General features: G+C 35.5%; 1 protein-coding gene across 2 annotated transcripts in view; it reads left to right on the forward strand.

Annotated features, from left to right (window-relative positions):
- Position 1: 1 nt before the first annotated feature.
- Positions 2–12,871, forward strand: part of LOC112557039 (protein roadkill-like) — a 21,052-nt gene continuing 8,182 nt past the window's right edge. Inside the window, exons 1-9 of one of the 2 annotated variants that reach the window (XM_025226617.1) lie at positions 2–151; positions 4,456–4,653; positions 5,078–5,199; positions 6,954–7,105; positions 7,397–7,524; positions 9,903–10,080; positions 10,542–10,597; positions 11,091–11,213; positions 11,546–11,688. In XM_025226617.1, coding sequence (XP_025082402.1) covers positions 4,576–4,653; positions 5,078–5,199; positions 6,954–7,105; positions 7,397–7,524; positions 9,903–10,080; positions 10,542–10,597; positions 11,091–11,213; positions 11,546–11,688 — 980 coding nt within the window. In that variant the 5' untranslated portion in view covers positions 2–151; positions 4,456–4,575. The remainder of the gene's footprint in view (positions 152–4,455; positions 4,654–5,077; positions 5,200–6,953; positions 7,106–7,396; positions 7,525–9,902; positions 10,081–10,541; positions 10,598–11,090; positions 11,214–11,545; positions 11,689–12,871) is intronic. The other variant, XM_025226618.1, reaches the window with a different exon arrangement.

A 12,871-nucleotide genomic window follows, 5' to 3' on the forward strand; every position in this document is an offset into this window, starting at 1 on the left:
TGCGCCAACCTGTCCCAAGCAAAGATTGACGGAACAGAGCCGACGACGATCCTGTGATTCTTTGTGTCAGGACATTTTCATACCCAATTCGACTACCGTTTTGGAAACGGAAATGTATCTTTAATGTCATCGTAATAACTTGGCAAGCTAGGTCAGTGTTTTACGCTGCTATTTCCTCTTGTAGTAGATAGTAAATATATCTTTTCACAGGTCGTTACTACTGCTTCTTGTACCTGGTTAATGTGACATTTATTTTGCTGACATATTACACTGTATTTTCAGTACCTTCAACCTGTATAATTTTCCTCACTCATATAAAATATACTCATAAAATCAAATATCATATTCAAGCAGTAGTTTGTTCTACTGATTTTATCGTTTAAATTAGAAAGAACACGAGTAAACAAATCATAGCCATACGTCACCTCCGAAAGTGGGTTTTCGAACATGGGTTGAAACGTTTCAGAACTTTCAGGTTTTTTTTTTTTTAACGGGTTTATTTACTCAGCCATTATAATACTGGTAATAAAGTAATAGCTAATTATTACATGCGTAAAGAAGTTTTAAAGTATATTCGAATATTAAGGTGTATGATTTAGTGAGACTCACGTGGATCATTGTGTCAATGCGTTGACATGTGCGTACGTGAGTTTGCAAGAGTGAGCATTGGATGTTTAGGAGGGAAGACAGCGAAAACAATTAAGGAAGTGCAAAAACCATGGCTTATGTAACACCACTCTTGGTTAAAAGTTTTCAAAGCAAAAAATAGGTGCAAGATGTTTCTAGATAGATACAAGTTGTCTCTAATTTTTCAGGCCAGTGCAGAAATCAGCTGTTTAGTATCATCATCATTGAATCATAACTTTATATTCCTTCTTGTCTTATTAGGATAAAAGCAGCATTGTATATAATTTTTAAACCAAAGCTGTTAACAAAACTTGTGATGAATCTAATCATATGGAGTAACTTAAAGGAAATAATTTCAGCTTGACCTATATCTTTATTAAGATCACAAGGAAATAGCAGCTCATGATTAAGGTAGCTTTTTTTGAAAATGCAGTCAGGTTAAGACACTTTGAACAAATACATCAAAGGCAAAATTCTGACACTGTGCCAAGTTTGTTGATTAACTGAAACTTGGAAAAGTGATTTTGACACCTAAAACTAGATAAGATGATTACAGTTGTTAGCAAGCATAGATGCCACTAAAGTACAGGTGGTCCTCGGGTTATGTCAGTGCCGAGTTACGATGTTTCGTGGTTACGACACATCTCCCATTTACTGCATAAAGCCTTGTTTCGACTTATGGGGTTTTGCATCGTAAATGTCGTAATGCGAACTTTGTGTTTGGTGCACATTTCATTTCATTATTAAACATATTTTATGTGTTTTTTGATAATTACCATGTTAGGATAAGTGTTAGGACAGAATAAGTGCTTACAGTATGTTATGCCCTAGATGCAATTGATTTTTATCTCCAGCTGTGACATCATCATTCTTAGGGTTTTCAAATCCAGTAATCCCTCGCCACTTCATGCCTCACCTTTCGCGGCTTCACTATTTTGCAGGTTTTAATAAGAAATTAATGGGGAAAATGATTCGCTGATTTACACTTCTTTGTTGATTTTCTGCAAAATTTGATCAGTGGAAAATATATATATATTATGAATTTTGAGAGGAAAAAAGCCCAAAGTGTATAAAAACATATTACTAATATTAATTCTAACAATAAAGAAACATAAATAATAAAATTAATATGAATTACAGTAAGTAGTGTATTATTTACTCTGAACCGAGAACCAGCATCGCTTGCCTGAGATGCTATGCGCCTACTCACAATTGTAAACAACAGTTTGGGAATGGTTATTAAGGAAATGGAAAAGGTTTATGTAGCGTAAATATGAGGGAGGGTTTATAAAGCCTTAACATAGTGTATAAATATATAAATAAATAATATACGATTTCTATTTCGCAGATTTTCGGTAAACGTGGGTGGTTTTGGAACGCATCTCCCGCAATAAATTAGGGATTACTGTATTATGATGAGAAGCAGTGGTTTAATGTAGAAGAACATCTTAAGATTTATACAGGTGTTCCTGCTATTCAGTTACTTTTCCCACTTAGTACATTTTTCAGTGGACTAACAGCTGTGCTTTATAGTTTCTCAAAATAGGAAAAGACATTTATAGTCCTTATGATTTCTATAAGATCCCCTTCAACCAGTTTTTTCCCTCCATTGTTGTCACAGTTTTGTGTTGTCTCTACATCCTAAGTGCTGGATTTTGGAAGCAAAACTTTGCCAGAGAACATTTCAGCATGCATCACTATAACTGTATAAAGAGTTCATTTCTAAAATGAGTTTATTAATAAGCAACATGCTGTGGTTTATGCATTACTTGTGCTTCATATTTGCAAGGACTAGAACAGTCTGCCCAAAGCTGTTCAGACTAAGCTAATACTATTTGTGTGAATTATTTTGCTAATTTAACCATTACCAGGCAAAGCTGATGAAAGAACTTTTTCCCCTCACCATTTCAATTGATTGTTAAACATGAGCTGTAGGATTTCTGTTTTCACTGGCAAACTTCTCATCTTGACTGCCCATATTAACATTTTTTATAGTAACAAGACTCATTTGGTGGCTATTAATATCAGTGAATTGTCTTCCAACATTAGATGTAGCTAGAAAAGAAGTGCTTTTAAAAATTGTTACATGACGAATAAGAAATATGTGACTAAGAAATAGAGCATGATGTATCAGTACATAGTGTATGAAAGTAATGCATATGATTATGATTGTTTTAGATTTTGTTATGTGGCAGCAGGTTTTTTTTTTCTTTGTTTCTCTCTCTTACTCTGATTGTGAGGATGCTATTTATTCTTGCTATTGTTAATCTCTGAACCACAGTGGCAGTTGTACCAATAAATTGTTAGAACCATATTTTAGAGGTTGCTAGATGATACAAATTTTGCTTACAATGAGAAGCATGGAATTGCAGAGCCTTTGTTTGGCAGAGATTAGTGCAGTCCAAACGTGTTGAAGATTTGGATCTCTTGTGTGACAGGAAGAATTTAAATCTTACAGGTTATTATTGCTGCTGGGATCTTTGTTTACACAAACTTGATGCATAGTCAAGATTTTTATAGCACATTCTTCAGTGAAGATTTTTTGTGTAGTTGGCTTTGTGCTGGGCAAGAGTAGTTCACACTTACACAGAATACGCAATGTAAAGAGATTTCTTAACCAGACTTGTTGAACTTATGACAATTTTCACACGCTGAACAGTTTGAGTGTATTCGACAGAAGATAATCCTGCCTTCAGTAACACTTGCGTCAAAACCTTTGTTACTCTCTGCCATGCATCAGACAGGAGAAATTCTGCAGATGGTTCTTATCCTTGAGCCTCACTGTTTGCCCTTTGGAACCCTGTTTATAAAGTCTTCAAATACAGCCTCAAAATTCATAACCCTTGTCTTTAAGAAATATGTTACATAATCAAGCATACTTTTCCACTCTCTCCTTAGTTCTTAATGTTCATTGGTGCACTTAGTTGTTCATGTTTTCCATGGTACCATCTGTTTACTGATGCTGATGTTTCTTGTGTGGTTGACTGTCAGCTGTCTGTGGTTTTTGGTGTGCAACACATTGAACACACACCCACATGGGAAAATTAAGTACAAATTCTGTAATTTATTAATAATAACCATCAGACCATAGATGCATTAGATAATGACAAACATAAACTGCTGCCAAAAATGTTGTGAGACTGAAAACTATAATGTTAGAACACAGCACAAGGCAGTATATTGATCAAGCTTGATCAACTGTAAAAGCAGTGAACTAAAGCAGCATTTATCACAACCCTACCTGTTAGGATCTCCAGTCAGGCCTTGTATGTCTCCTCTGTCTCACATATTTCATTGAGGGCTCCAGTTACTGTCATTAGAGGGCCCATGCTGCTTGTGAAGCCCTTAGTTGGTGGCAAGCTGTGCTTTCAAGTATGGGGAAGAACTAAAGAAATGAACATGAAATAACAACTTTGATGCAGGGGAAAGGAGCCTGTTCAAACACAGTGAAGGCATGTCAGGTCTTTAGCTTTGGCTGACCGACTAGTCTTATTTAAGGTATGAATAATAATAAATAATAAAAAAATGCAAAGCAAACCTTATTTCTTCAGTTTTAAATTAGAAATAGCAAAGATATAGAGAAATACACATGCATGTAGATACCAAACATGTCATGTTTTAGTTATTATCATGAATTTTCACTTACTCTCTCACTATCAACTCACACACACACACACACACATATGATGTGGTATGAATAGAAAATCCATCTTCCTTAATTTAGATCACACTTTTAAGGTTTTCAGTTGACTCTCCCTTTCTCTTCCATATACATGCATATATAGTTTTGCACATAGTCACTTGTTATGTTTCCTTCCCCTTCTACAGAGTGAAATCCAAGCATCACTTTGCCCATTCTTGTGATCTAAGAGTCAGTGCCACCACCAAGCAGCCAAACTGACGGACCAGGGGGAACGCGAGACCTCCTCGTCTCCGGACAACTCGAGGATGGCCGTCTGCAGAGTGTCGACGCCTCCCATCCCCGAGGTTTCTTGTCCAGTGGCTGAGAACTGGTGTTACACACAGGTTAGTTCAGCGTTTCTCAACCTTTTACTTGTGACGCACCCCTGACGAACAATGGTACGTCCACGCGCCCCCCTTAGCCAGCAATGTAAGCTAATTTCATTAATACCGGTATAAGAAACTTTTAAAAAATGACCACCTTCGTTCCCCCCTTGTAAGCACATCCGTTTGAGAACCACGGGGTAAGTTGTTTTTGTGATTTGCTTCGTTTCCTGTTAGAGCTGAAGGAATTGTCTCTTGTGGTGTAGTTTTTCTTTCAACTTTTGGTTTGTTCATTCTGATGTCATTTTTTTGCTGCTTAGTTTATAGTTCATCTATGTGTGTGTAAGAGAGAGAGAATCTTTGCTTGTATGTCTAGAACATACTTTAGCTGAGTCTGTGACAGTATAAAAGACAGACTGAAAAGAAAATCTTCTTTTGGATGCAGGTGAAAGTGATCAAGTTTTCTTACATATGGACCATAAACAACTTCAGCTTTTGTCGGGAAGAGATGGGAGAGGTGCTAAAAAGTTCCACGTTCTCAGCAGGTGCCAACGACAAACTAAAATGGCAAGTTATAATGATGATAATTTATGCAGCTTCTTTTCCCACCCCCAAAGGTGGACTTAACGTGCTTTATATATGAATATATGAATATATGAAGAAGCACTAGTACCCGTTGAAAGTAGGCATCAGTTGTGCCTTTAAAAGCTTGCTCGGTTACACATGCAAGTATGTACTTTCTGGAAACCAGGGACTAATGTAAGTATGTGGATGAGGTTTGTGCACTTAACTATTTCCATCCCATTACAGTCCACCAAAAAATTTTTTTTGCCGAGAAGAATAATAAAGACTGAAAATTAGTGCATCCAGTTTGCTCTAATTCATAACATTGCACTTTCAAAGCCTTAGGACTTTACTAAACCTAACCTCCACCTATCTCTGGTTTCCTAAAGTACATGCACACATTTTTGTAGTGCATAGAGAGCCTCTTATATGTGCATGTACAGTATTATAGTTGATTGAAAATAAAGAGGCAAAATTCTGCTTTATATAAAGAACTTTTCTAGCAGATGTCACTATGTTGTAGAGGACTTTACAGTGTTGAAATCGGAGATATTCTTTCACTCTTTTCTAATTTGTAAAAGTGTAAACTGGTAAAATTCTGCACAACTGTTTTGTGGAACCTAATATTCATGCTTCCTGTCTGTCCCACCTGAAAAATTTATGCTTAACAATGGAGCTGAAAGGCTGAGGGAGGTAGATGTCTTTACCTGTATAAATGGTCAAATGGAGAAAAACTGGTTGAATTACCAGAGTCACAGTCCGTAGAAATAAGTCCAAGAAGAGTTTATAATGTAGAAGTAGACAGCAGCAGTTTGGAATTACATTTCTGTTTGTGTGTGGTGTGACTGGCATTGGATTTGCCCCAGAGCAAAACATAAATTTTTGAATGCAATTTGTACAATACTGTATGCAAGATTGTGTTGGGTTGTAGAGGGGAAGAAATAACGTAGATAAAGAAGGGGTGTATTTGTGATTAATGCTGTCAACTTGCGGTCATTGGTCTATATGGCTTGGTTGAGCCTGTGCTTAAACCCCGCCCTAACCTTCAACCCCTGCCTGCTCACCAAGCTGATTGGTATTTTATTAGAAGGTAAAGGCAGTAGAAGAGGGTGTTCATTTCTGCTTTTTCTGTGTGGTGTTGCAAACATAGTGAACCATTTACAGTTGGCTGTGTTTTTTGACCATAGGCTGAGAGCAGGCTTGTTTTTAGCCCCCTTGGGGCCCGAAGCATAGGGCATGTACAGGGCCTCAACGCAATGATTGCCATGGTTTTAATCAAAAGTGTGGGGGCCCTGATGACTATCAAAAGTATGGGGCGCTAGGCAGATGCCTCGTCTGCCTGCCTCTAAGCATGCTCCTAGCTGACAGCTTTTACCTTCAGGAAAGTACTGGGAGGGAGATTGGTTTAGGAAAATGTTATGGCAGTCCTGTGACCTTAGGAGGAAGTTTAGTTATCTTGGCACCAGTTTTTGTGAAAGTGAAGCTTTAAATGTTTGATTTAAAATTCTTTTCTTTATTTTCCCTTCCCTTTTTTTCAGGCTTTTTCCCCCCTTATGTCTCATGTAATGCTGTTATACACATATGTTTGTGTGTTAATAAATCATTTGGTTCTCATTTTCATTTGGATATTCATAACTATATAACAACTTTATAAATCATTTTTAAAGTACACCGATTTTCATTGTGAAGAACTTGAATAAAGGTGCTTAAAAATAATCTTGCTCAGTTATAACCTGTTTCTATTTCTTACTTCAAAGGTGTCTGCGTGTTAATCCGAAAGGCTTGGATGAAGAAAGTAAAGATTATTTGTCCTTATACCTTCTGTTGGTGTCATGCAACAAGAGTGAAGTGCGTGCCAAGTTCAAATTCTCCATTCTCAATGCCAAAAGAGAAGAAACAAAGGCAATGGGTGTGTAATTGCAAAGAGTCATATTTCACCTATTACCTTTTTTCTATGTAAGAAGTGTAATTTTTTTATGCTGCAGAAAAAAATCTTGAGATGAAAACTGAACAATAAGAAAAGTGGAAGAAAAATAAAAATAAACTTTAAAATCACCTTAAATTTCTTCTGCTGAAAACTTAGCTTCTAAACATATATTTCCTTTCTAAACCCAGAAGAATCTTTATGTAGAAACTTTTAAAAGATGCATTTGTGTGTTGGATATTACATATTACTTTTCTGTTTCATTTCTTATTTCAGAAAGCCAGCGTGCATATAGATTTGTTCAAGGAAAAGACTGGGGTTTTAAAAAGTTTATTCGCCGTGACTTTCTGATGGATGAAGCAAATGGTTTGTTACCAGATGACAAACTGACAATATTTTGTGAGGTAAGAATTGTTTTGTACCACTTTATTCAGTAATTCTTGTAATTTTTTTAAGGGATTGTCAGTTCGAAGAATTAAGGGACACAAGATGCATGCAGACTAGTAGTAAGAGCTTACACAAATAAGTGGGATTTTTCTTTTTTTTTTTCGCTGTGTGTTTTTATAATGTGAAGTTGTTATGCTCTGAATGCATTCTTATTGGCCTGAAAATTTGAGTCTTATTTTTTTTTTTCTTGTAAGTTGCTACAAACTAGGTATCAGCAGTCACCCAGTGGTGGACACAGAAATGCATGAAAGAGCCCAAAAGTTTTAGTACATTATACCTCTAATTTGTTGTGAGAAAAATACATGAATTAAGAATTGGACTTCCTACTGTTGTATTTTATTTTGGGGTCTTATTGTTCTGCGTGCTGAAGAGAAAAACAAACACCTCTCCTAAACGCTTGCTTTCGGATGGTGGCCATTTTTGACAAAGTGAAAACATTACCACTGAAAAATTCCATGCTGCTTGCTGATTTAAAGGATCAGAAATTGAGAAACACAGCCGGTAAAAAGTGGAAAGATTACCCTAATTTAGGGGATTTTTTTTTAATAATCTTTGTCTTAGGGGTTAGGAGAAAAATTTACGTTTGAAAAATATAGTAAACTTTGACATGTCCATGAAAAATCTGTTGAAAATAACATTCGTAACATTGAGTAAATTAGTTAATGAATGCATGGATATTTTGAATTTTATTTTTATCTATTTTCTCTTCCTGTAAATTTTGAGTGAATGTTTTATGATAGATTTATAGCTTACTAATAGTTTACATATCCCTGAACAATCCTGCTGAATTTTATAGCTGTATCTGTTGTAGTTTAAAAGGTACAGATGTCTCCAACAGTGATATGTTAATTCCACATTTTTCCACTTAACAAATTAGAGAATTATCAAACTTTGGAGCTACAAATAAAAAGGATTTGGATACTAGTACAGCTGGAAATAATGGAGAGCAAAGTTCTTGCTACTGTCTTTAGATTTTATCATTTTGGATTTGTAATAGTGCATTGCACTTTGTTTTCGAAGCTCTCAAATATGCTGTTTAGGTGAAATCACATCAGCAAAATTTTTCGTTTCGACTTATTTTGGATCACGTGTTAAAGATTAACTGTCAATCCTGAGCTGTTGATTTTGTTTGTCTGAACTAGGACCAACCTATAGTTTCAAAATGTAAAGGTGTCATTATTACATTCACTTGGCACTAAAAGTGGCAAGCTTTCAAAGTTGGCAGAAAAAATTCTGAAAATATGATGAAAACTCAACTTCACACATTTAAAGTATATCTGCTTCTAAAAATGATAGACCCTTACTTTTTTTGTTTGTTTTGTTTTTCTTGTATTTTCCTATGCATCACAGAAACATATTTCGAAGTGATGTACATAAAATAAAATTGACTGCCACTACCTACAGAAATTGGAATCAGATTCATTGTTTCCCTTTAGAATGGATTATTAATCAGCCTTTGACACTCTGATTCTTTTAGCACCTTTTTCAAGTTTAAGATGCATCTTTTTAGAACGATGACTTCACTGTGGCCCTGTCCTGACCATGAGTATGCATGTATGTCTGTAAAGTACTTGTGTATGAGTGTATGTTGTAGAAGTGCGCAAGTCTGTAATATGCCAAATATGGGTGCTTGGTTGTTGATGATGAAGTCTATATATGATTTACGTAAAGCACTCTGAACAACTTTTTGGGAAGGTTCTATACAAATCCTCTTTATTATTATTGTTGAGAAATCTGCTTAAATCACTTAAAAGAGGGCACATAGAAAAATAAATTTTCCAAGATCATAAAACATAAAGGATTTGTCATTGAGATGTTAGGAAGGATGTTTCATTACATATATTTTACAATGAACCAGATATATGAAAACTGATAATGTCATTATTATCAAATGTCAGTGATACCATTTATAAGCATTTAGCAGCTTCTTATGTGGCACTCTTTTACAGGGCTGGCTGTGTTGTTGTGATGTAGCATTAATTGCTGGCTTGGCTTAAAACATCAATTCTCCCCTCCTCCTTCTACCCCCTCCCTTTCCTAATTCCAACTTATTCTTATCAATGATCAGAGTCTTTATAATATTAACATATATCCATTGATGTTTGTCCTGCAGCCTCAGCAGTTTAGCTGGAGATATGAACTTAGCCAACAGTTATATCAGACAGCCACTTGCATTCTGTTGACAGAAAACAATGAGATTGCAGATTTGTAAATGCCACAGCATAGCAGGAAACTGTGACCTTAGTTTCAGGTGGAATCAGCCTGTTTTTGTTTTTTTTTTTTTTTGTTTTTTTTTTTAATAGTACCTTAAAGTATTTTGGTAATTATATTACAGGTTAGCGTGGTGGGGGACACAGTCAATGTGTCTGGCCAGTCTAACTGCACACCAGTCAAGGTTCCAGAGTGCCGGCTAAGTGAGGATTTGGGCCAGCTTTTCCAGAGCTCATCCTTCAGTGATGTTTATTTGTGTGTGGGTGGTCATGACTTTCGTGTGCACAAGTCCATCTTGGCTGGTGGGTATTTTCATAAAACTTTTTTTAAGAATAAGTTTTTAAAGGAGAGGTACTGTATCAGAATACTTAGATATTCAGTAATGACACATCTGCACAAAATCTCACATCTAATAGGTATATTGTAAACTGTGTGGGGAAGGAGGGTATGCATACACTCTTCTTTATAGGAGTTGACAATAAGATGTGCAACCCTTTTGATATTTAAAACCTAATGTAGAAGTCATGATTGTGACCACTTTAATTTTTACAATTTTAAGTATCGACAATTTGATTCTGAAGTAAATTTGATGTTTCAAAAGTAAGAGAAAATTATCGTTTCTTGATTGAATGTAATAGTGCTTAAGGTTCTTTTACTTAAATCAGCAAAGAACACTTCAGATACTTAAAAATTGAGATCTTGTATTTAATAGATCAAATGTTGCTTTACTTAATTTCTGAAAGGCCAGTATTTTGTTTTTCAGCACGTTCTCCAGTGTTTTATGCTATGTTTGAGCATGAGATGACAGAAAGCAAGCGAGTAAGTCTTTTTTCCTCATTTTAAAAAGCCATCACCATGATTCTTAAGGAAGTATGATGATCAGCGAATATAGGCATGCTAAGTATTTTGAGCTGTGAATCTTTCAAGTTAACTGGAAAGTTGGGGATTGTTTTTAAACCAAGTGTAAATAACAGTTGTATTTAGATAATGTAGCCTAGTTTTGCCTCCTGTGAATATCACATTTATTGTTCTTTTGATTACATCTTTACACCATAGCTCTGTAAAATTAACATCGTAATGATATTTCAAACTGCCTTCACTTGACCTAGAAAAGAACTGAAAAATGTTAACAAGCTAAGTCTTATTTCCCCACCCCAGTTCAAATTGGCCTTTACAACCAAATTTTGGATAGTTTTTAAACAAGAATAAGTCACTTCATATGTTTGTCAGATGTGCTACTCATAGTTACAAGCATAGACTGTATCCTTAAAAAATTGCTTATTGTCACACTTTGACATGGCTATTATTGCAGAATCGTGTAGAAATAACAGATGTGGACCATGATGTCATGCGGGAAATGTTAAGGTTTATTTACACAGGCAAGGCTCCAAACTTAGAAAAGATGGCAGATGAGCTTTTGGCAGCTGCAGACAAGGTAGTACACGGTTAAGAGAGAACACTTATGCTTTTAATAAAAATAATGTAACTGGATACTTTTTGCAGAGTGTGGGATACGCTTGGCTACAGAAGTTAATGGGATTGTTTGTTTTCTTTGATGCATTACTTGTATTATTTGCTTTTAATTATCATCTGTTGCAAAATCGGCTACAAGTTATCATCACTTCTCCTGTCTTTAGGATACATTCTGCTTGTGAGATGAGTGGTTGTGATGTTCGTTGTTTTCTCTAGGTTGTGCTTGGAGCCTCATAGCATGTCAGCTAAACACACTGCTTTTGACATCTAAAAATGAATTTGTGTGTGTTGCAGTATGCATTAGAGAGATTGAAGGTGATGTGTGAGGAAGCTCTTTGTACAAATCTTATGATAGACAATGTATGTGAGATACTTGTCTTGGCTGACCTGCACAGTGCTGATCAACTCAAGTCACATGCCATTGACTTCATAAACAGGTATTTTGTGTATGTGTGTCATTAAGGGTAACCGAAGAACTAGATGTGTGGAGGTTGGGGATAGTTTGGCATAAGGATAGTACAGTGGTGGGGGCTGGTAAGTATATTTTTGATCAGATATACATACTTGAAATATTTTGAAAACAGTATTTCATTGGGCATAGCCAATTTAAAATATATTTTTCAGTCGTTAAATTAATCATTCAGTATTAACAGAGAGAGCTGTTTTCAAGAAGATGATTTCCTCTTGTTTCTAATTTTGATCGGATGGGATTGATGGTGGTGATTTTCAGTAGACAGATTTGACCTTCATGGCAGTGCCCTATGCAATGAGTCAAAAGTAGTGGCATTCTTATAACTGTCTGAGCACATAACCATCTGTGATTTCAAATTTAAACAAAATTATTGCTTTTATATGAACAATAATCATCTGCCAGATCAAATAATATTTTCATTGAACTAGCATAATTAAAGCATCTGATTGTCAACTAAAGTAAAAGTTTAACAAGAAATAATATATCTATGCTACCTGTTGGCCATTTTCCTACTCCGAAAAGAAATCATTTTAATGGAAATAATTGTTAATATTTGATTCAGCTTTTCCTTTGGTAATGTGAGTGACCATTTTGAAGTAAACAAAAATTTAAAGGAAACACTCAGAAATAATGTCCAAAATTATTATTTTTATATGTTTATATTTTTTTGTCCTCTCACCAAGTTAATGTATTTGTAAGCTATTGACAAAGAAGAGTGGAAAACAGCTGGTAAGATGCATGGATGAAATATACCAGTGGTTCTCAAAGTATTTAGGACCGCGGACCACTTTACTTAAGTAAAAAATATGGCGGACCACCAAGGCCTAAAAGTCACTCCGTACTATGAATTTCAAATTTGAATTGCCGCATTTGTTTCATTACAATTCAAAACTAAATGTCCTTTTGTGACAGTAGTATAGTAATAAGTTGACATAAAACTACCTACCTCTTTCTTTGTAATTAAAATGTTAATGCGAGAAATTCATCACTTTAAACATCACTTTGCTGACATATGACGACTGTCAGCCGTGGACCACCTGGCTTATGCCCGCGGACCACACTTTGAGAACCACTGATATATGCAATAATCATTGCTTCATACATACCTCTGCACACCCTGCAACTCCATCTAATTGGATGCTGGAATC

Source organism: Pomacea canaliculata, linkage group LG2 (genome assembly GCF_003073045.1).
Source record: "Pomacea canaliculata isolate SZHN2017 linkage group LG2, ASM307304v1, whole genome shotgun sequence".
In the NCBI taxonomy this organism is placed as follows: Eukaryota; Metazoa; Mollusca; class Gastropoda; order Architaenioglossa; family Ampullariidae; genus Pomacea; species Pomacea canaliculata.